Source organism: Gopherus flavomarginatus, chromosome 3 (genome assembly GCF_025201925.1).
Source record: "Gopherus flavomarginatus isolate rGopFla2 chromosome 3, rGopFla2.mat.asm, whole genome shotgun sequence".
Classification (NCBI taxonomy): Eukaryota; Metazoa; Chordata; order Testudines; family Testudinidae; genus Gopherus; species Gopherus flavomarginatus.
In genome coordinates, this window is record NC_066619.1 from 187036457 (window position 1) to 187057286 (window position 20830).

General features: G+C 44.3%; 2 protein-coding genes across 4 annotated transcripts in view; both read left to right on the top strand.

Annotated features, from left to right (window-relative positions):
- The window catches only part of HSPA4L (heat shock protein family A (Hsp70) member 4 like), a 653707-nt gene that overhangs the window by 557454 nt on the left and 75423 nt on the right, over positions 1 to 20830 (top strand). The window lies entirely within an intron of this gene.
- Positions 395 to 14355, top strand: SLC25A31 (solute carrier family 25 member 31). The gene is made up of 6 exons (XM_050946618.1): positions 395 to 611; positions 6211 to 6338; positions 9795 to 9912; positions 10860 to 11014; positions 11289 to 11414; positions 14155 to 14355. The coding sequence occupies exons 1-6, from the start codon at positions 395 to 397 to the stop codon at positions 14353 to 14355; spliced, it is 945 nt and encodes a 314-aa protein (XP_050802575.1).

The window sequence follows — 20830 nt, forward strand, 5'->3', positions numbered from 1 at the left end:
GAAGCTTTGTGCTGTCCAGGGAACCCTTGATCCATTGGTTGACACTTTCTCTGCTGGGCAGGAAAAGCTTTTCCCAGCACGACTTTGATCATTTCAGGAGCTCCCCAGTCCTGGTTCCTCAGTCAGTCCTTGTTGCCTAGCTCTAGGCTGCGGCCAACCCAACTCCAGTTCCTCACTTCCAGCTTCCAGGTCTCAGGCCCAGCCATCTAGCTCTAGCCCCTCTCCTTGGCTCCTTTTATGCCCCTAGGCAGCTGGCTGCAGTGTGTTAGCTCATGTGACCTGCAAGGGCGGGTTCTGAGCAGTGGCAGTTGGCCTTGGCCTGCTGGGAGGAGCCTGCTGCCTGGAGCTCCTGCCCCATCCCAGCCAGTGCCGCTGCCCTTCTCCTCTCCATGCCATGCAGGCCTCGGAGAACCAGCAGCTCTTCGACCCCATCTCCTTCGGGGCCGACCTGATGGCTGGGGGCGTCGCGGCTGCCGTCTCCAAGACCACGGTTGCACCCATTGAGCGGGTGAAGCTGCTGCTGCAGGTGCAGGCCTCATCCAAGCAGATCCGTGCTGACCAGCAGTACAAGGGCATGATAGACTGCTTCATGCGCATCCCCAAGGAGCAGGGTACGGACCCCCAGCACCCCCTGTCCCCCGCTTCGTGCGCATCCCCAAGGAGCAGGGTATGGACCCCCGGCACCCCCTGTCCCCCGCTTCGTGCGCATCCCCAAGGAGCAGGGTACGGACCCCCAGCACCCCCTGTCCCCCGCTTCGTGCGCATCCCCAAGGAGCAGGGTACGGACCCCCAGCACCCCCTGTCCCCCGCTTCGTGCGCATCCCCAAGGAGCAGGGTACGGACCCCCAGCACCCCCTGTCCCCCGCTTCGTGCGCATCCCCAAGGAGCAGGGTACGGACCCCCGGCACCCCCTGTCCCCCGCTTCGTGCGCATCCCCAAGGAGCAGGGTACGGACCCCCGGCACCCCCTGTCCCCCGCTTCGTGCGCATCCCCAAGGAGCAGGGTACGGACCCCCGGCACCCCCTGTCCCCCGCTTCGTGCGCATCCCCAGGGAGCAGGGTACGGACCCCCGGCACCCCCTGTCCCCCGCTTCGTGCGCATCCCCAGGGAGCAGGGTACGGACCCCCGGCACCCCCTGTCCCCCGCTTCGTGCGCATCCCCAGGGAGCAGGGTACGGACCCCCGGCACCCCCTGTCCCCCGCTTCGTGCGCATCCCCAGGGAGCAGGGTACGGACCCCCGGCACCCCCTGCCCCCGCTTCGTGCGCATCCCCAAAGAGCAGGGTACGGACCCCCGGCACCCCCTGCCCCCGCTTCGTGCGCATCCCCAAGGAGCAGGGTACGGACCCCCGGCACCCCCTGTCCCCCGCTTCGTGCGCATCCCCAAGGAGCAGGGTACGGACCCCCGGCAACCCCTGTCCCCTGCTTCGTGCGCATCCCATAGGAGCAGGATATGGACCCCCGGCACCCCCTGTCTCCTGCTTCGTGCGCGTCCCCTGCTTCGTGCGCATCCCCAAGGAGCAGGGTATGGACCCCCAGCACCCCCTGTCCCTTGCTTCGTGCGCATCCCCAAAGAGCAGGGTATGGACCCCCGGCACCCCCTGTCCCCTGCTTCATGCGCATCCCCAAGGAGCAGGGTATGGACCCCTGGCACCCCCTGACCCCCGCTTCGTGCGCATCCCCAGGGAGCAGGGTACGGACCCCCGGCACCCCCTGTCCCCCGCTTCGTGCGCATCCCCAGGGAGCAGGGTACGGACCCCCGGCACCCCCTGTCCCCCGCTTCGTGCGCATCCCCAGGGAGCAGGGTACGGACCCCCGGCACCCCCTGTCCCCCGCTTCGTGCGCATCCCCAGGGAGCAGGGTACGGACCCCCGGCACCCCCTGTCCCCCGCTTCGTGCGCATCCCCAGGGAGCAGGGTACGGACCCCCGGCACCCCCTGCCCCCGCTTCGTGCGCATCCCCAAAGAGCAGGGTACGGACCCCCGGCACCCCCTGCCCCCGCTTCGTGCGCATCCCCAAGGAGCAGGGTACGGACCCCCGGCACCCCCTGTCCCCCGCTTCGTGCGCATCCCCAAGGAGCAGGGTACGGACCCCCAGCACCCCCTGTCCCTTGCTTCGTGCGCATCCCCAAAGAGCAGGGTATGGACCCCCGGCACCCCCTGTCCCCTGCTTCATGCGCATCCCCAAGGAGCAGGGTATGGACCCCTGGCACCCCCTGACCCCGCTTCATGTGCATCCCCAAGGAGCAGGGTATGGACCCCTGGCACCCCCTGTCCCCCGCTTCATGCGCATCCCCAAGGAGCAGGGTATGGACCACCAGCATCCCCTGCCCCCCCTTCATGTGCATCCCCAAAGAGCAGGGTACGGACCCCCGGCACCCCCTGCCCCCGCTTCATGCGCATCCCCAAGGAGCAGGGTACGGACCCCTGGCAACCCCTGTCCCCTGCTTCGTGCGCATCCCATAGGAGCAGGGTATGGACCCCCAGTGCCCCCTGTCCCCTGCTTCATGCGCATCTTCAAGGAGTAGGGTATGGACCCCTGGCAACCCCTTCCCCCTGCTTCGTACGCATCCCCAACAAGCAGGATATGTAAACCCCCCTCTCCCCCTGTCCTCATAACGCTCTACTTTGTGTGCATCTACATGGAGCACCACATATATTCCCCACACACAATCTTGTTCTATCCACACCCTCTTCCAAATCTAGAGTTTCCAGGAGTCATGCATCTCTCATTACACTCCTTCATTTATCACTCATCTCATGCAATTATTTCTACTGGCATTTCCAGCATACACCTCTACCTCGATATAACGCTGTCATTGGGAGCCAAAAAATCTTACCGCATTATAGGTGAAACCACGTTACATCAAACTTGCTTTGATCGGCCGGAGCGCGCAGCCCCACCCGCCCAGAGCACTGCTTTACTGCGTTATATCCGAATTCGTGTTATATCGGGTCACGTTATATTGAGGTAGAGGTGTAGTTGAAGATGTTTGGCAGGGGTTCCCGGTAGCTCAGCCTCCTGACACTAGATGATAATCTGATGCCTGGTGTGCAGGCTGCCTTCTCTTCCTCTGCTCCCTTACTGGCCAGCAGGAGAGGAGCAGGCAGCAGCCACAATACAAGGTCAGAAGAGAGCACTGACAGTCTTTCCCTGCTGCTCCAGGGTCCACCTCACCCACTTCACCACCAGTCCCTTCACTCCAAGCACCTCTTCACCAAACCCACCCACATCTTGTTGCCCCCCGCACGCACTTCCTTTTCCAGCAGGCCTCAGTTCACCATGTCCTACTTTGACTTCTGTTTTTCTTGCTGGAATGAAGTTGAGGATTCCCTCACTGACTGTCCTTTTTCAATTGATTACTACTATTGCATTTTTCTGAGGAAACACTGTTGTATACAAAATTATGTACATACGCTCAGCAGTTTTAATTGAGTGTATTTTATAAATCAAAAAATAATAGAAAAATCAGAAGTGACACTTTGTTTAATCTACAGACACATCTTCACATGCTGTACTGGCAAAAGTGTGTGTTCACATATTTATGGGTTACCCTTCACCCAGAGACTCCCCCACAGAACCCTATGCCCAGCACCCCGTGCCCAGAGACACCCCCTGCTGACCTCCCACCACAACTGCACAGCACCCTGCACACTTTTGCCCAGCTCCCCACCCACAGATCCCCTACTGTTCAGCACTCCCTTCACAGTCCCACCATCACAGCTGTCCTGCACCCCATATTCCTGAGGGAATTCTGCATCAAATTCTGTGCATAATATTTTAAAATTCTTCAATTTTTTTTTACAGTAAATAAATGTGGAAGCTCCACCATGGCAGTGGGGAGCAGATGCCACTGAGGTGGGAGAATATCCTGCAGCCTCCTCCACCCCCCTGGGGCAGTGAGGCTGAACCTGACCTGACACAGCACATGGGCCATGCCTGCCACAGAAACACCCTGCGGCCCTGTCCCTTTTGCACCAAGCACACCAGATGTGGGCAGGGAGGCTCAGCTTGGCAGCAGGATCCAGAGGGACTTAGTGTGCGGGGATCCCGATGGGGGTAAGAGGGTTCTGTGTGGGGCAGTCTGAGTGCAGGCAGCTCAGTGGGGGATCTGGATGCACAGGGAAGTTCCAGGTGCAGGGGCAATGGGATTCTACATGGGGGACCAAGTGAAAGTGATTGGAGCTTGGGGGGAGGGGTAGTTGGCTGGGGCTCAGTGGAGAGGGTGTCTGAGGGGGCTCATCAGGGTGGTACAGATGCAGGGGAGGTGGGGCTTGTCAGGGTGAGGGCTTGATGGGCCTGCTTAGCAGGGAAGCCCAAGCTGCTGCCAAGGGGATCCACATGCTGGGCCCCCACATCCCCTATACCCTTCTCTTCCCTATCCCATCATAAGTGCTGACTTTTGGTTTTGCCAGTGGGTGCCCCATCCCGGCTCTGCCCTCTCCCCCAGGGCTCTGGCCCGATTCCACCCCACCACGTCCTGCTCCCACTTTGCCCCCTTTCCCTAGGTCCCCTTCCCTGAGGGCTTCCCACTCACTCCTTTCTGCCCCCTCCTGCCTTAAGGTCCAGATGTATGTGTGTTTGGGGGGACTCAGCTCCCACCAACTGGCAATTTTCAGCATATTTATGCACTTTTCATATTCTACTTATTGAATATGTGTCTATCATTGGTATCTTCACATCATCATTAAAATAGTAATGAACTATATAGTTACATTATCATGAATTACAGTGTATTAAAATCATTACACTCAGATACAAGCTGTCTTCACTAACAGCCCAGTTTCCAGACATTACATTCACTCTGCTTCACACCTGCTTGGGGCCTCTTTGGGAGCTGTGGGCCACTGATGGCAGTGGAAAGGTGGCAGCTGAGAGGGACAAGCAGTGGGGAGTCTTTCCCCTCTCCCTGCCTCTTTCTCATGATTTTTAAGCCAATCTCATGAAGTTTTGGGGCCTGACTCATGATTTTTGAATGCTTGAAGCTGGCAATATGATGGCTTGTCCCATTCCACCCTAAAGTGTTCTGTGGAACTGCTACAGTCGGGAGTAATCCAGGTTGTCAGCAAGACAATAATGACATTTAGTTCACAATTGGAAGGTTAGAAACTTACAGTTATGGCTTAAATGCTGCAGAAATGGAGGGTTATGTCCCTCCCTTACCAGAGACAGCTTCCCATTCATCAGCCTTAAGTAAGTCAGTTGACTTTGTGCCCATCAATTAGGTAGCTAAAGTGCACATGTATATTCTTGCTATGGGATGGGCTCGACTGACAGCCTTTCCGGAAAAGATTTTGGTGTTATAGGAGTTTTGGTTAGGAAGCTCACCCAAAGTGATCCTGCTACCACAAAAACCCACCAGTAGGTTATTTATATGCCTTCTTATCTAGAAGGTTATTGCTGTTGTTATCATTATTTTATTTGTATTACAGTAGCTTCCAAAAGCCTCAGTGAATATTGTGGCTTCATTCTGCTGGACACTATCTTGATATTGGGGGAGTCATTTTGGCAACATTGCCCTGAGAAAACTAACAGCACTGGTTAGAGACACTCATTGTACAAATGGACTCCATGCAAACTTCTCCACATATCAAATAGAATTCCACACATACAGATGGGATTTGCACCTTGATAGTGCTGTAAGTTGACACACTCGCCTGTCTCCTTAACAACTTAATAATGTTGTCCAAAGGGATATTTTTTTAATGTATACAGGAATCTAATGATAAAAGGTCATTGTACATGCTGAGTTCCCACTATGTTTCATAAACATTTCATCATTCTATGTATAGAGAGCCTGAGCTCCTTCTGTAGTGATTAAAATACACGTGCAGCCACACTTAAATGAGATAAAGAACATGATTGCTATTATATCCCAGTGAAGAGTTAGGAGATTTTTTCACATACATTAAAAACATGTATCACAAATTTTATTTAAGAGGTAAGGAAGTTAGGAACCTTCACCATTTCTGAGAGTTACTGTCATTTCTCTTGTGGTCTCAAGAGTTGAGATTTCTCATTGTTGGGTACTAATACAGACATCTGTTGGTTAGTGTTAGAAAAAAATTCAGATTTCCAGTGCCATAGGAATTTTTTTGGCCACTTTTACAACTCATCATAAATTAGAAACAACAGTAATGTAATATAAACTGTTCAGGGTAATATAATACAAACATTGTAAATGTAATTTAATAATCTGTTTTCTCCTACAGGATTTTTGAGCTTCTGGCGTGGCAATTTGGCAAATGTTATCCGATATTTTCCAACACAGGCTCTAAACTTTGCTTTTAAGGACAAATACAAACAGATTTTCATGTCCGGACTGGATAAAGACAAACAGGTGAATGTGCTCTAGCAGATTTGATCACTTTAATAAGTAAATCTGTTTTGGTATGGGCTAGTGCAAGTTGAAAAGTTTCCAATGGAGAATGCTGATTTGATTAAATAAAAATGTTTGACAAGAAATTAGTTATCTAATTTGTTTCATGTGAAAATAGATAGCTCAAGCATTCCCTTATCTATATCTGTCTTACATTATCTTTTTAGGATTTCTGTGGTGGGTTTCTGTAATTTCAAAAAAATATGGTGTTCTCTGCTTCTCTCCTGGAAGGTTTCAGAGCGCAGCCCTTAGTCTGTATCCTCAAAACTATTTCCCCATGTTTATTTCCCCCCGCTACTACTGTTCCTCACAACTTCTTGTCAACTGCTGCAAATGGACCATTTTGATTACCACTACAAAAAGTTTTTTTCTCTCCTGCTGGTAATAGCTCACCTTAACTGATCACTCTAGTTAGAGTGTGTATGGTAACACCCATTATATATATATATATATATATATATATATATCTTCCTACTGTATTTTCCACTGCATGCATCTGATGAAGTGAGCTGTAGCCCACGAAACCTTATGCTCAAATAAATTTGTTAGTGTCTAAGGTGCCACAAGTGCTCCTGTTCTTCTTCCTGGAAGCTTTTTCTTCAGTGCCAGCAACAATTCCTGCTTCAGGCTTTCCTGTTGGTACTGACCCAAAAGAACTCTGACATTCACTATTCTCTGATTCGTCTCTTTGTATTGCATGCTAATTCTTAATCTGGTCCCTTCTGTTCAAAATAAATATATATTTAAGCAATATCACTTTTCAAGTTCACCTTTTTACAATGGAAAAAATGGGCTATTCTTGGTATTGAATTCACAGATCTTTAAATCTCTTTTCCTTCTCATAGAAATGTACCCAGCTGGGATGCATTTGCATGTTTTTGGGACTCAAATTTTACAAATGTTCTATAAATGAAACAATGCTCAGGATACAATTCTCTAAAAATTAGGACATTTTTAAACAATCAGTTTGTTCTTTTTTTGAAGCTCAGTCCATTGGGATGCCCTTGTATATGTTTTGTGTTATGGGAAAATCTAAAGAGGAATGAGGTTACAAGCTATAGTTCCCTTGCTAGCTAAAACCTGCTAAAATATGTATATATCAATTAAAAGCAATAAAAGAGGTTGTGGGAATTAAAGTGCTAGATAGTTAGCTGTGGCTCCATAGAAATCAATGGAATTAAGCCAATTTCACCAGCTGGGAATCTGACGCAAAATGTTTTAATCTGTTCCCCTCCTGTTAGCTTTTTCCTTGCACCTCTTAAACACTCTGAGCCAAATCCATCATTGATGTAAATCCATTGGCTTTGGTCCATGAGACAGGGATTTTTTTTCTGTTTGGTTCACAGTTGTAACATCATCAAAAAGTCCCAACAGGCCAGCAGTAATGTGGGTTTGAAAAATCATTGACTAGAACCATATTCTAATGTATTATAAAGTGTTTTTTGCTTGCTCTTGAGAATTACAAAAGCTCTTTATAATTTAAAAATAGAGCAGGGGAAGACCTGACAAATGTTTTGTAGTGAATCTTAGGACAGAAAGAGAATCTTGTCAAATTGATACGGATGAAATACTACTACACATACTCTCTGAGCCTTGCATGAACATTTATTATATGTTAATTTGTAACATTATCTGATTCTTTAGATAATTTTTAGGGCTCTCCAGCAATTAAAAAAATTAATCATGATTAATTGCGCAACTAAAAAAATTAATCACAATTAATCATGCTGTTAAACAACAATAGAATATGATTTATTTTAAATATTTTTGGATGTTTACTGCATTTTCAAATATATTAATTTCAATTGCAATACAAATACAAAATGTACAGTGCTAACTTTATATTTATTTTTAATTATAAATATTTACCCTGTAAAAAACAAAAAATATATATTTTTCAATTCACCTCATACAAGTACTGTAGTGCAATCTCTTTCATGAAAGTTGAACTTACAAATGTACAATTATGTACAAAAAAACTGCATTCAAAAATAAAACAATGTAAAACTATAGAATCTACAAGTCCACTCAGTCCTACTTCTTGGTCAGCCAATCACTCAGACAAACAAGGTTGATTACAATTTGCAGAAGATAATGCTGCCTGCTTCTTGTTTACAATGTCACTCTGAAAGTGAGAACAGGTGTTCGCATGGCATTGTTGTAGCTGGGGTTGCAAGATTATTATATGCCAGATGCGCTGAAGATTCATATGTCCCTTCATGCTTCAACCACCATTCTAGAGGACATGCTTCCATGCTGATGATGGTTCTGTTTCTTAATGATCCAAAGCAGTGCGGATTGACGCATGTTTATTTTCATCATCTGAGTCAAATGCCACCAGCAGAAGATTCATTTTCTTTTTTGGTGGTTTAGGTTCCATAGTTTCCGAATCAGAGTGTTGCTCCTTTAAGACTTCTAAAAGCATGCTTTACACCTCATCCCTCTCAGATTTTGAATGGCACTTCAGATTCTTAAACCTTGGGTCAAGTGCTGTAGCTATTTTTAGAAATCTCAGGTCAGTACTTTCTTTGCATTTGGTCAGATCTGCTGTGAAAGTGTTCTTAAATCAAACAACATGTGAGGGGTCATCATCCGAGACTGCTAGAGGATGAAATATATGCAGAATGTGGGTAAAACAGAGAAGGTGACATACAATTCTCCCCCCAAGGAGTACAGTCACAAATTTAATTGATGCATTATTATTTTAATGAGCCTCATCAGCATGGAAGCATGTCCTCTGGAATGGTGGCTGAAGCATGGAAGGGGCATATGAATGTTTAGCATATCTGGCATGTAAATACCTTGCAACACCGGCTGCAAAAAAAAAATGCCATGCAAATGCCTGTTTTCACTTTCAGGTGACATTGTAAATAAGCAGACAGCAGTATCTCCTGTAATGTAAACAAACTTATTGGTCTTAGCAACTGGCAGAATAAGAAGTAGGACTGAGTGGATTTCTAGGCTCTAAAGTTTTACACTGTTTTGTTTTTGAGTGCACTTATGTAACCAAACAAGATCTGCATTTGCAAGTTACACTTTCACAATAAAGAGATTGCACTTCAGTACTTGCAAAGGTGAACTGAAAAAATACTATTTCTTTTGTTTTTCATTTTTACAGTGCATATATTTGTAATCAAAAATAATAATATAAAGTGAGCATTGTGCACTTTGTATTCTGTGTTGTAATTGAAATCAATATTGAAAATGTAGAAAAAAATCCAAAAATATTTAATAAATTTCAATTGGTATTCTATTGTTATAAGTGCAATTAATCATGATTCTTTTTTTTGAGTTATGCAATTAATTGACAGCCCTAATAATTTTCGTTAATTCGTTAAATAACCGTAGGGGAGATCAGTATGATGGGGTTGTAATTCTATATTTTCATAACTGTATGCAGTAATTTTTGTATTTCAGTTCTGGAAATGGTTTTTTGCAAACCTAGCTTCTGGTGGAGCGGCTGGAGCAACATCTTTGTGTGTAGTATATCCACTAGACTTTGCACGAACTCGATTAGCTGCTGACATTGGGAAAGGTAGTGAAGTCTCTTAAATTATGCTTCTAATTTTTCCCTAGATGTGTTTCAGATTATTTATATATATCCTTATATTACAACCAAATCAATACTCAGCTATGTGCATTAGAGTTCTTTCCGTTACTTAGAAAAATGCCCCAAACAGTTAAAAAGTCATAAAAATATATTTAAGGGTTGTATGATCTTTATTAAAAATGAGAGAAAGAAAGTGTGTGGAGAAGGAAATCTTTGGAGACAACTACAGAGCATAATTCTTACATTTTTTCATATATTTAGCTTAATTTTTCACATTTACATTAAGCTACTCCACTAGATTTTGCCAGATATAAATGCCAACAATTGTAGGATCTTATTTTTAATTGTAATCATCTGACTCTAATGGCATATACTTCACAGGGCAACAGCCACCAGCAGGGAAAGGGCAAGAGGATTCAGAGTAGGTTGAATCCTAGGGTTAGCCTGAAAAGGGCCAACCTTGAATATTGACTATTTGGCATGAAGACCATTTAACACTGCACAGTACACAAGTCAATGTCTGATTTTTTTGGAGAGGAGGAGTAGCCCTCATCCCATTAAATTTAAAATGTAATAAAGTTATTGCCTTCTGCTTTAAATCTATCCCTGGGTGTGTTTCATTCTCCTGTGTGCCCTGATCAAATATTGAATTTGTGGACGAAACAGTTAGAATCAGCTACCTTTAATTAATGATTGGGAAGTTTGGATAACTTTGAAGATATTATTGTGCCATTTTCTAGATAGTGATGCATATCAGCAGAGGAAGAGTACTTTTTCCTTCTCCTATCAGCACTCTGTTCTTCTACTGTGTGTAGATTCTCCTGTATAGCAATGTCTTTTGGCCCAAAATGATGCAAATTTTATTCTTTTAAAGCAGTGCTGACAAAGACACAATACGCATGTTGTTTAATAGAAAACTTCTTTTATATTAGGTCTTGCTGAGCGACAGTTCAAGGGCCTGGGTGACTGTATTATTAAAATTGCAAGGTCAGACGGACTTGTTGGCCTCTACCAGGGGTTTGGTGTTTCAGTACAAGGAATCATTGTGTACCGAGCTTCCTATTTTGGATGTTATGACACCATTAAGGTAACTCTTGTGGATAAAAGCACATGCTTATCAGATATTTTAAGTATTCATCAGGAATTAATAAAAATGTTAATTTTTTTCTTTGTCTTTAATTTTAAATACTCAAAAGTATATTTCTTTTTTTAATTACAAAGGAGGTATAAAATTTCAAATAATCTTTCTCCAGTAATTACAAAAGAAAGCTAGGAAAAATGACACTTTGCACGTACTGATTTTGACATTAACTTTAGATGATCAGAAATGACATAATCATCTGTTGGTTTTCTCTTTATAGGGGCTATTGCCAAATCCAAAACAAACACCATTCATTTTGTCCTTTCTCATTGCCCAAGCTGTGACTACATTCTCTGGGATACTGTCTTATCCCTTTGACACTGTCAGAAGACGCATGATGATGCAGGTAAGCAATATAATTTGCTATTATTTTTTGAAAATCATGTTGGATTAAAAGAATCTGGTATGTCACTATTACATGACTTTATCGCACTCTTCATCTGAGGTAAAAAATCTCTTATCAGCTGCAGTCAATGAGACAGCTCACAGAAAACTGAAGAAAAAGTTTGACTACTCCCTTTTACTGACTTAATTTACCTGAGATGTAGTGATTGATTCCTTCAAAGTACTTGTGATTACCCAAGCAAAATATATTATAATTTGAGATAGTTTGGTGCAGACCATGCTTAAAGTTTTTCTAGTAAACTTGGTTCTCTTTCCTCCTTGGAGCCCAGGTGTTTTAAGACATTAAAGTAAATTCTTAAGGATGCTTCAGAGAACAAATTCTTACTATTAGGAATAATCCTCAACCAAAAAGTAAAAACCTTAAATATGCTCCTGACAAACCAGGAACTCCTTCCCTAGATCTTTGGGGAAGCTTTGACCATCTGGTATTAGAACAGAAGATGACAGTTCCAAAAAGGTTTCCATAAATTTCATTTAAAGAGTACTTACTCTTCTCATAGAATCAAAGAAAACTTTTGATGCATCAAAAATCAATGGGAGTTAGGCACCTAACCTGCTTGGGCACTTCAGAACACCCTACTAATAACTTCTCTGCATCTCTGAAAATCTAGCCCTCAGTCACCAGAAAGTCCTGAGGTGTGGAGTAGATAGCATCCCACATCAATGCTAACCTCTCCCTTTTGAACTGTCACATGCTTGCCATGTCTTTGAATCCTGATGCCTGATTGGCGTACGAGCTTAATATTTATGCTGTCTTTGCTAATATGTACTTGTGCTTATTGAGGTTGTTCTCACCAAGAATGACAGTTATTGGTTGTAATTCAGTAACTCCTACCATTAGGGCAAAAGGTAGGGGCTAAGTGGTTTTTAGCAGCTGTAGAAATATTCAAGATAATGTAGGTAGTTTAAAAAATGATGAGTATGATGGTAGGAATGGTAATTCCACCCACAAGGAAATGCGCACTGCCACAGAGGACCAGCAGAAGAATCATTCAGTGATTTTACTGACACAGAAGAAACAGAAAGAGATCAAGTAATGTAATTAGGAAGAATCTATGCACTTGCTGGTGCATAAAACTATAGGACTAGAAGATATTCTACTTATGGTGTCCGTCGGTGGTGGTGGTGGTTGTTCTTTTTTAGAAAAAGTTAATGTGGTTCTGCAGATACAGCTACAAGTACAGTTGCTGCTATGGATGATTTGCTGCTATGGATGATTTCAGAGGGATTTCAACAACATGCATGCAGAATTTGATGCCAAGCATTTGATACAACACTTTATGTTTCTTCAGCTAATAATAAATTTTGCTCTGAAGGCAACTTCCTGGAGTAACTAGGGGACAGTACTATTACTGCTTCCAATGCGAGTTAGCTCTTTTATTAAAAATTAGAAGAATTCTTACCTCAACGACAATATCCTTTGAATGTATTGCAGTAGATTCAGATCCTGTACAAATAGTTCAACAGTGTTTGCTACTCTATTATACCTCCTGCTACATCTATTATATTGCATATTGCAATATACAAGTCTACAACAGCAGCCAGTCCACATCTTATATTAACTTTCCCATCAGATGGAGAAGCACAACATCTGCATGGTATGCTTTCTTGATCAGTAAACTTCTATGATTTTCTGTTATGATGACACTTAGAGAAGATACAGGGAGAGTTATGCATGTCACTACTTACAGGTGGACAAGCAGTAGGACAAATTTATGTGATCTCTCTCTGCTCAGAGGCTTTTTCCTTCAGCTGTAAGCACTTGTAACTAGCCCCAATGAAGGTGGCACTGGGGCCTCTGGAAACATTTAACAAGTCTTCCTTTGTGCGTCACTTTCATATGTTACGGCACCTATATGAAGAGAAGCAAGCTGTACTGCATGAGTCATGTTTAGATTACACTTTTCCAGGTCTGTCCCTCTACAGGGTCTATCCCTTAGGCCAGTAAATCCCTGTGGTTTTTCAGGGGATACTGTATCAGTTGTTTTCTGCCTCCACCACCAATGCCCTCACTGCATGAAGCTCATGAGAGCCTGATCATATTGAGTTTGTGTACAGGGATTTTTGTAGGGTTGGAGAATGGGCATGTATTGACTCAATCCTCCACCCTTTGACAGCCAGAGCCACAGGACCAGGATTCCACTCCTCGTCATCTGCCCTGTGGTTCTGGGTTTTTGTGTAAGTCAGAACCTTAACACTCTTTTAAAGGAATTTTGTGTAAATATATATACACTGAATGAACTCTGTTAATTAATAGAGAATTGAGATCTTCTTGCTATACAATAAATCAGTGGCACTAAAGGAGAAAAAAAAATGTGATGCAGAAGTTTTGATAGCATCAGAGTGGTTCAAGGCACCCTTAGGATAGGAGTGACCTCATTTAACGCCTAAGCTATCCACTTGCCTACTAAACCTGAAATGAAGCATCACAAGAAAGATTGCAGCCTTTCTAAATGTAGCTGTTGAGAACTAGCTAAATGAGCATTAAATCAAAGAAGTATTTAGTAATTCAAGTTCTCACATTTGACAGGATGCAAACTGAGGAAAAGGTGTTCCCAAACTATCATACTTAAACATTCATTACTAGCAAGGGAAGAAAAAAACACATTTGCAGTGTACTGAGCATATACATTTTCCTCACTGTATTGCATGAATGTTTTGTTTTTATTATTTGCATTCAGAGTGGAGAAGCTGAACGTCAATATAAAGGAACTATTGACTGCTTTTTCAAAATATACAAACAGGAGGGACTTAAAGCTTTCTTTCGGGGAGCCTTCTCCAATGTCCTTCGTGGAACTGGAGGTGCATTAGTGCTGGTGCTTTATGACAAAATTAAGGAACTTTTCAATTTGGATATTTCAAAGAGTTCATCATCTGACTAAAATAATGGATAAGAATCTATTTTGCCTGTATAACATATAATGATATGTCTCATCATTTGGATGACATGTTAGTAGTTCACTATTGTGCTGTTAATGCTGTAATAAAAACTGAAGAGTTATTTGTTTTCTCCAAAATCATTGTGCATATTGTGCTCTTTTGTTTAAAATACTGAACTTTCAGTTTTTGTAATGAGAAATAAAACATGCATGATACACAAAAAAGATAATCACCTATGAAATATAGATATTTCAGGATGCCCCTCTGTCATCAAAGAATAATTACTGAGATTAAATGCTACATTAATGAGCTTTGTTGCCTCCCTGGTTCTGCTTGTAGACCTCCAATGAAGGAAAGAATGCCAAGGGAGGAGTAGGTTTGCAAGAGTGCAAATAGCCCTACATCTGATACTCTCCCGGGTGTCAAAGCTGGCTAGCACAGCTCACAAAGGGGGCAGAACTGTCTGGGATGGGTTGTGGAGAGACATACAGGAGATGTGTCTGTTAATTCTCCTGGGCAAACTACAGCATCTTGCTGTACAGCTTCTGAAAGAATTGAAATCTTCCCTCCCTTGGTGAAGGGCAGTGTTGCCCTTAAATCTGCCCTTCTCTTCTAAGTAAGTTTCTCCAGTGGTGCAGGGGAATGCAAATTACATCTGTGAGATGGTGAGGATGAATTGAGCCCATTAACTTTTAGAAAAACACCAGGAAAGGTTGGATCTTTTTTACTGTTTAGTTTTTTTTAAATAATCTCTGATCTAGATCCAATTGCTGCTCAATTGAAGTTTCATGTAGGACTAATGAGAAGGGGGTTGATCTCATAGGTAATCTGACTGTGACTTCCACATGGAAATCTGAGCATAGAATGAAGAGAAGCTTGCTGTGGAGAGCACCTCCTCCCTTGCTCCAGTCCCTCACACCCCAGAAGTCCCTAGAGCTCCTGAGTAAGAGTCTCTGTGAAGGGCCGGGAGGGAATGGGAAGTCTCCTCTTCCATGTGAAAAGGAAGAAGTCCCACCCAGATGACCTCTTTACATGTGAATCCTCAGAAGATGATCTGGGCAAAAGTGTTTATTTTGAAGCTCGTGAAAAGAATTTTGTCCATGTAGTTGTTAGGCTTTCTTTAGCAGCAGCAAACAGCAGCATCAGACTACAACTGAGTCAATGCAAAATATGTTCATACAATATTATGATTTACAATTTGAATGCAAAGAAATCTAGAAATTGAAAGTTATAATTATTTCTTCAAGCGTAAAAGTAGCAAAGAGTTCTGTGGCACCTTATAGACTAACAGACGTATTGGAGCATGAGATTTCGTGCGTGAATACCCACTTCGCCGAATGCATGCAGTATTTGCCCATGAAAGCTCATGCTCCAATACATCTGTTAGTCTATAAGGTGCTACAGGACTCTTTGCTGCTTTTACAGATCCAGACTAACACGGCTACCTGTCTGATACTCTTCAAGTGTAACTCCCTTTTGCACATGGTTTTATTGTGTATGACTGTACATGGCATTATAATTAATGTCTGACTGTATAGCCTGGTGCCATAAAGCACTTCTGTACATGCCTGACTTTAAGATGATGGATAATCCCATTGACTTCAGTTTGTCAATTGGAAATACTATAAATCCTTTTATATTGCACCTTTCTGCCTCGGTAGGGATTAATCTCACCCATCTATAACACTGCATTAACAAGATCACTTTTTGCACTGAATTCCACTTTTTCTTTAAAAGGAAAGGAAACATATGTAAAATTATGTCTGCTCTAGTAATAAGCTTTATGAATTTTTGTGGTTTTGAATGTACATGATGCAGAATGTGACCAAAAGCGGGGATTTGTAGAGATAATATATTCAGAAAACTCCAGTTCCTTCTAAGTAAACTAGCACTATTCTACTTTCTGTGATCATTGCAGCAATATCTTTGGGAAAACATGGTTGCCTCCCAGACAAATGTCGCCACAAGCACATCACTTTTCTACTGCACTTTGCCTCTATCTTTTCCTTTCAGAAACCTACGCTCAGGTGAATCAGACAGAGTTGATTTGCTTTTGATGCAATATAGTTACATATGGCATGTTCCAAATACCATCGGAATTTTAAACAGTAGAATATATGTAAAATGATGCCATAGCTGTGAATTACAACATACAACCAGTTCTTCCCAGTGGAGCTGCAGGCAAAGAAAACTGATCCAGGGATGATGAAATAAGAACTGTCATAGTAATAAGAAGAGAAACTGCTCATGTGAATGATTGGAAATGGCAAAATCAAATAAACCAGATCGTCATAGTGATAATCTCACACAAAGCTGAGTTTCTGTTGAAATCCTGCTGTAGTAACATATTACATACACATGCAAATATAAGAACGGTGGACCCCTCCTTACTATGAAGATTGCAAGGTAAAGGACTTTGCCAGAAGTCTTTACTAAGACTAAACCCAAGGTAAAGTCATTTCCTAAAATATATATTGAAAAGGTTCACAGGTCATGTGCAGACTCAGATCTCAGACTTCAAGAATCAAATCTTACAATCTGCTAAAATTTTGTATGGCTCTTCTCATTTCTAAAAGAGAAAAGCAACAGTTTTAAGAAGTACTCTTTTTTTATGCTGAAACTTGAAAATTTGTGGCATAGTCATCTATTTTATTTACTTATTTGGATGTACAAAAAAAGTAAAAAGGCACTTATCCAAGGCACTTCATGCTTTCAACACTAATTTAAAACAAAAGTCAAGCAACAAAGATAAATTCAGATGTCAGTCCTCACTATATGAGAAAGATAAACCAATCAAACATATCTGTTGGGAAGGAGTCACGATGGTCTTTGTAAAGGGAAATCATGCCTCACCAATCTATTAAAATTCTCTGAGAGTGTCAACAAGCATGTGGACAAAGGTGAGCCAGTGGCTGTAGTATATGAGCACTTTCAGAAAGCCTTGGATAAGGTCCCTTACCAAAGGTTCTTAAGCAAAGTAAGCAGTCCTGGAATAAGAAGTAAGGTGCTTTCATGGATCAATTACTGGTTAAAAAATAGGAAACAGAGGGTAGGAATAAATGGTCATTTTTCACAGTGGACAGAAGTAAATGGTGGGGTCCCCTCATGGATCTGTGCTGGGACTTTTGCTATTCAATATATTTGTCTGAACTTCTGACAACATGGCAACCCTTCAGCACAACACCTTTCACAAAAGAACAATTTTATATCCAGTAGGGTTGCAGTGGAGTAGTCACCCTGCTCCAGCCCTGAAGAGGGCTGTGGCGGGGCAAAGTTAGGCTGATTGAGGGAAGCAGCCACAGCTGGGGCCATGCCCCAGTCAGGCCACAGTTGGTCCTATAAGAGGGCTGAGGGCCAGAGACTAGACACACATTCTTTCTCTAGCTTTCAGAGACAGAAGGACCTGGCTGCCTGGGAAGCTGAGAAGGGCAGAAGGAGCTGGGGAGCTCCAGCTTAGCAAAGCCCCAGGCTGCAGACCAAGCTAAAGGCCCACAAGAGGGTACTAGGGCTGCAGAGGGGCAGCCCAGATATAGGCAGACGCCGCTGGTCCAACCCCCCTTGCCAACAATGGTTTATAGACTGCAGTCTGCCCTGGAAAGCAGGGGATAGACAATGACTGAGAGTAGCCACTGAGGCAAGGTGGGGATAGGGGGTTGGGAGTTCCCTGGGAAGAGGAGACTCAGAGAGAGGGGGTACTGTAGTGGGCAGAATCCCTGAGAAAAGGGCACGGGGGTCTAGAAGGGACGGGGGTGGGCAGAAGCATGTGAGCCACTGGCCTGCAGAGGATGCTCTGGGCTGGAAAGAGCTAATTCCTGAGATGAACAGCAGGAGGCCCTGTGCCAGTAAGTCTTCACCCTACCACAAGTGGTGGAGAATGTGGACACATGTGCCCCTCCCCTGATACAAGGGGCAGGGCAAGGACTGTGGGACTGTTGCCCAGATCTGAGAATGGAGGACTTGAAGGCAGAGAAAATGGTGGGCTTCTATTGGAAAGCCTGTGTGGCTCGTCTCGCTAAGCAGCAAGTGGAGCTGCTTCAACTGCTGTGGGAGAGGGCACATGGACTTCATCAAGGGTCAGGCACCTAGGACTGGAGGCCAGTGCGGGGGCCTAAAAACTGTTTCGCCTATAGGTGACCGGGATGCTACAAGAGAGAGTGTCCCTACTTGGATGGAGCAAGGAGGCCCCACCCAGAAAACACCCCCTGTGAGGTCAACAGGGGGTTCCTGAACATGTTGGGCCTGTAAGAAGCCTGGGCAAATAAGGAAAGAGTACCGTTAGGGGATTTGCAGGGCTGAGGCTAGCCCTGAAGGAAGAGCTAAGCCTGCAATAAACTGTGGGAGGGACATGGCAAAGGGAAGGCACAGGAGGTGCTTCCACTGCCACACCAAGGGGCATTTAAAAAGGCACTGCCCCAGAGAAGGAGGGAGAGGCTGGAAGATCAGGCTGGGTCTGAAACTTCCCCGAAGGAGGGGGTGGTAAGGATCAAGGCCCCAGAAGGGAGAGGGTCTGGGGCAGAGGGGCCCCGGATCAAAAGGGGAATCCACATGTGCGGGAAGGAACCAGACACAGACAGCTTGTTTGCTCAGGAAGGCGCCCCGTCAGCCGGCGTGGCAGCCCTTTTATTCTTTCTAGTTACATTGTCAGCATGAATCAGCATAAATCACAGCCTTGTTTACTTGTTTCTTACTGGCGGAGGATCTTCCTTATCTCCCTGCTTCTCACCCGCTGCTTGCAAGCGTGACGTGCTATGTTTTTCATTCTACTCAGGCATGTAGTGCTGTACTTGCCTGGTCTTAAGATCGGGGGGGGTAACGGGGGGTTGCAGGGATTAACTATCTGGTGGTTTGCCAGCCAGGATCAATCCCTACATCTCCCCCTTTACTTTTTAGAAGGGAAGGGCAGGTTTTTTTCCTGCCCAAGGGCACCCTTGGGTGCACAATGAAATTAAGGAGGGAATACACTGAACGCCACAGCAGGTGAGTATAAGGAACAAAAGGCAAAGTCCTCCATAGGTTATTACCTGATGTAACCAACCCCATCCTGGTAGCCAGCTAGATAGCCAGTCCCACCAGGAGGAGAATGGGTCATTGTGAATTCGAATTTGAGCAGTAAGATTTTTAATTACAGCTATTTGATTATTAATAGCATGGGAATGATCAGAAATATTAAAACAACACATATCATTAATTTTTTCACAGCCATAGTCATGTAGCAAAAGAAGATAATCAATAGCAGCTCTATTTTGCAAAATTCCATGGCGCAGCTCTGTTTGCTCCTCATTAAGCAATGCCACTGCAATAGACGTGGCATTAAGAGCTTTAACCGCTGAGCAAGCTAACCAATTAAGATTTTTACTATTACTAATTATTAAGCCAAGTATGCCAACCAAGGAGGTGGCCAAGGCATTATACATAACATCACACAAGAATTAGCATTTAGGCAAGCAATAAAGGCAGTTAACAAATTCTCTGGGGTTTTCTCCTTTTCTTGCTGTTCCAGCAGACGCTCAGCTTGCTGTGGGAGGGACTTTGTTTGTACCCACGTCACTGGTGCATTGGGAGTACTGCGGCGCCGTTCTTGAGACAGCGTAACTGTTGTTGTTAATAACTGATTGAAATCAGGAATGGGATTGTTAAGACCCTGGTGCCACGCCATGCTGTGGGCCGCCTGTGGGGTCCTCTTTCCACGGACGGATGTAACGGGCTGGGACCCACACAGGCCCCTTAGGTATGTTAACGGCTGCGTACCCCCGCCCCCAGGTAATCAAGGGGACTGGGGCACTCCACGTGGTTCCAGGGAGTTGTCTATACGTTACTTTAGGGGTGGGGAGTTCTTCCTTGCACCTAAAGTGTTTCTGTAAACGGGAGATATAATGGGCACCATCAAAAACAAGATTTAAATGATTGATTGTATAAAGAACATGTGCTAACCACACCTCCTTGTCGGGCAGCGTGGGCGGGATTCCCCCTTTTGTTTTGTGTTGGAGGAGAGCTGTTTTGAGGGTACGATTCGTGCGCTCAACGATAGCTTGGCCCTGTGAATTATAGGGGATGCCAAAGGTGTGCACAACGCCCCAACGGGAGCAGAAGGCAGCAATTTGTTGAGAGCAATAAGCTGGCCCATTATCTGTTGTCAGCTTGGCTGGGATGCCCATAACAGAAAAACAGCGGACAAAATGGTTAATAACGTGTCGAACACGTTTACCTTTGTGAGGTGTGACCCAAAGGTAACCAGAATAGGTATTAACAGTAGTATGAAGAAAAGGCTAAACAAAGGGCAGCAAGTTCTGCCCGTTGAGGGCTTGTTTGAGGAATGGTAAACCACGAGTGCCATTGCGTGGCAGTACACCAAGAAACAACACCACGGGTTGGGCAGCCATCAGTGAATACTGTAAGCGCATCAATTATGGGGGTTTGCTGGCAAAAATTACAAAATACAGTGGGAATGTGACAAATGGCATGTAGGCGAGGATCTTT